The sequence below is a fragment of the Bison bison genome, unplaced genomic scaffold (assembly GCF_000754665.1).
Source record: "Bison bison bison isolate TAMUID 2011002044 unplaced genomic scaffold, Bison_UMD1.0 scf7180017864516, whole genome shotgun sequence".
Classification (NCBI taxonomy): Eukaryota; Metazoa; Chordata; class Mammalia; order Artiodactyla; family Bovidae; genus Bison; species Bison bison.
In genome coordinates this window covers 8,917,406-8,920,457 of record NW_011495069.1, presented here as the reverse complement: position 1 = coordinate 8,920,457, position 3,052 = coordinate 8,917,406, and the positions used below count along the sequence as shown (strand labels likewise).

General features: G+C 61.5%; 1 protein-coding gene across 1 annotated transcript in view; it reads right to left on the bottom strand.

Annotated features, from left to right (window-relative positions):
- Nucleotides 1-3,052, bottom strand: part of RPS6KA1 (ribosomal protein S6 kinase, 90kDa, polypeptide 1) — a 33,735-nt gene that overhangs the window by 14,728 nt on the left and 15,955 nt on the right. Inside the window, exons 9-13 of the mRNA XM_010830253.1 lie at nt 2,634-2,776; nt 2,148-2,218; nt 1,746-1,834; nt 719-783; nt 355-457 (exon numbers count right to left, since the gene is read on the bottom strand). Coding sequence (XP_010828555.1) covers nt 355-457; nt 719-783; nt 1,746-1,834; nt 2,148-2,218; nt 2,634-2,776 — 471 coding nt within the window. The remainder of the gene's footprint in view (nt 1-354; nt 458-718; nt 784-1,745; nt 1,835-2,147; nt 2,219-2,633; nt 2,777-3,052) is intronic.

Here is a 3,052-nt window from a genome sequence, read left to right as displayed (position 1 = left end):
CGCGCATTTGCCAGGTCAGATTCTTCACCCCTGACGTGAGTGGGAGCCTGATGTGTCTGGTCTTTCCAGTGGGCTGAAGGTGCCCGGGGCCAAGGGTCCTGACTTTTCTATTGTGGCCCACTCACCCACTCACTCCCACCCCCTTGCCCGGGCACAAAGAAGCCCATAGAGCCCCAGAGTGGGACAGCCAGGCTGAATGAGACGGGGACAAAGAGTCAGAGACTCCCCGCCTGTCTGCCCACACACCTGGGCCTGCCTCAGCCCTCAGGGCCCCTGTGCCCCAAAGAGGCCCCGACTCCCCACTTCCCTCCTGGGGAAGGGAAAGCCCAGGACAAAGTCAGACGAGGGACGCACCCTTGGGTGTGCGGGACGTGAACTCAGTGTCAAAGTAGAAGGTGTCATCAGGTTGCGCCACGGCCGGCTTGAAGGGTGGCTTGATCTCACGCCGGTACAGCTTCTGCAAGGTGGAGTGGGCGCCCTGGTTACCTTGGCACCCCCACAGCCCATCAGCAGCCCCATGCAGGAGGAGGAGTTAATGGCCTGGATGGAGCACAGGCTATGCAGACAGGGCATAACTGCTCGCCCTCGGGAGGCCAGCCCGTGCCCCCAAGGCCACGCTGTCACCTCTGCTTCACGTGGGAGGCTCGAGTCAGCAGAGGCCCCCTCCCACCACAGCCGAAGCCCTGCCTGGGGCCCCAGGGTGGATAGACTCACTCACATTCCAGTCAATGGTGGAGTAGAAGACATGCCGCTTGATTTCCTCTGCCCCATCAGGGCCGGAGCCTGCAAGAGCCCAGATGAGGGGCCTGCCCCAGGGCCTTCCGACCCCAGACAGCCGCCCTGTCCTCCGAGTGGCCGCGCCTCACTGGGGTCTGGGACCAGAGGCTGGGCTCACACCACCCCAAGTCCAGCTATCACCCCGAGGCCTACAGACCACTCAGCATTTTCCACTTTCTGGAGCCTCTTGATGATTGGGCTCCCATGTACTGATGGGAGAAGGAGGGTCCAGAGAAGAGAAGCTAGACAACTTGTCAAAGGCCAAAGTCAGGACAGGTCAAACCTGTCCTGAGATTTGCAGGGGGTCCCCACCTCCCTCAGCTCCACACCGACTTAGGCCTCATCTCTGCTGCTCTTAGCCCATCGCCCTTGTCAGCCACCAGACAGGCTCTCCCTCCTTTCAAGCCCAGACACCTGGATGGGACCTTACGAAGCTGGTCAAGGTCCAGGTGAACCCGGGAGCCAAGGAGCCAACACATACTGATCAGCTACTACAGGCACGTTCATGTGACTTCATTTAATCCACGAAGCTCGAGATCATTGTCCCTGGTGGAGACAAGGACCTCGGGCTCTGGGGGGAGACGTCAACTACTTTGGGTCACTCTGCTCACAAACAGCACTCATCCGACCACAGTATCTGTGGAGGGACCACCGCGTGCCAGCAGTGGGGTCCCAAGCCCCTGGCGCCCGAATTCGTGCCCCTTCTCCTGAGCCAGCAGCCTTGGCGGAGGAGCCGTGCCGGCCTCTGTCCTCATCCCCAGGGGGAGTGGAGATGACTCAGTTCCTGCTTTCCCCCAGACACAGGTCACCCCCCCGCCCCACACTCCACACATGGGGCCAGAAGGCAGGGTGGCCGCCGGCATTGTCTGCCCACACAAAGGACAACGGCCCCTTTCAGCCCCAGATGTGGCCCCGTGGCCTAGGCCACAGCTGTACCCGCTCCCCTCCCCTGGGCTGGGGCCACTTACCGAGCCGGTTGGCAGGATTCCGCTTGAACAGGGCCCGCAGGAGGCTCTGGGCTTCCGTGCTTAGAAACTGGGGCATGCCCAGCTTTGCCCTGCAATGGCCCCCGGGTCTCGTCAGGGTTGAGCCCCGCCCCGGAGGCCCCATCTCACCTCCCGCCTCTGTCCACATCTCATTTCCAGCTCAGTCCAGACAAGCCGTCCACGAACTTCCCTCCCAGAGACTCAGGATTCTCCACCCACAGGCCCCGTGGGTGAAAAGGGAGCCCTAGCAAAAGCATAGCACTCGAACCAGCGGAGTGTCTCGTTCTTGGAGAATCTGAGGATAGGTGTGGGGTGATACTCTGGCCCCCAAACGAGGCCAAGAAAGGAGACACCTGGAGGTGTCAGAGAGAGGCTGGGGCTTACTTCAGAATCAGGGTCATAGTCTCCTTCCGGTCCTTCCCCTGGAAGGGCAGGGAGCCCGTCAACATCTCAAACTGCAGGGAACAAGGGTCCGTTCAGGCTCTGCTCCCGCCCCTCAGGCCCCCCACCTCCTCCCACCCGGGCCAGCCACTCAGCCCCCTGCCCAGGAGGTCCACCTGGATCAAGAACTGTGTGTGTCCCTCCCCTCTCCATCAATCAGACCACCAGGAGCAGAACTAGGGGCCTGAGGTTGGGGAGAGGCCCAGTACGGGGCGGGGGGCACCCCAGGTGGGGCCAAGCCCGGAATCCTTCCAAGGAAGGAAACTGCAGCTCGGAGGAGTGTGAGGCCAGCTTAGCTATGAGAGGACAAGAGAAGAGCCTTAGAGACCAGAAACCACCCTCCCTTGCCCCCATGCCCCACAGATGGGGAAACTGAGGCCCAATGCCTGGGCTGGTTGCTAGATGCTTTACCCCTGCCTGGGCACTCACCATCAACACCCCATAGGACCACCAGTCTGCACTGTGGGTATGGCCCTGGCGGTTGACAACCTCAGGGGCCATGTACTCCACTGTCCCGCAGAAGGAATAGGCCTTCTTCTCATGGTCGATGGCCTCCTTGCTCAAACCGAAGTCTGTGACAAGGAGCGCAAGTGGACACACCTTCAGGACCCCCTACCTTCCTCGCTGCCACCCCTGCACACCCATGCCCTCCTGCCCAGAGGCCTGAGGGCATCACCGCCATGGTACTCAGGAGGAAGCTGAGGCCCAGGGGGGTGAGATGGTCTGCTCAGCATTACACAGTGGGGACCTGGGATGCAAACCCACGTCATGCCAGGCCTGGACTTTTGACCACTTCTAAGTGCCTGGCACAGCCTCTCAGGACAAGCGGATACCCTAGCACTCAGCCC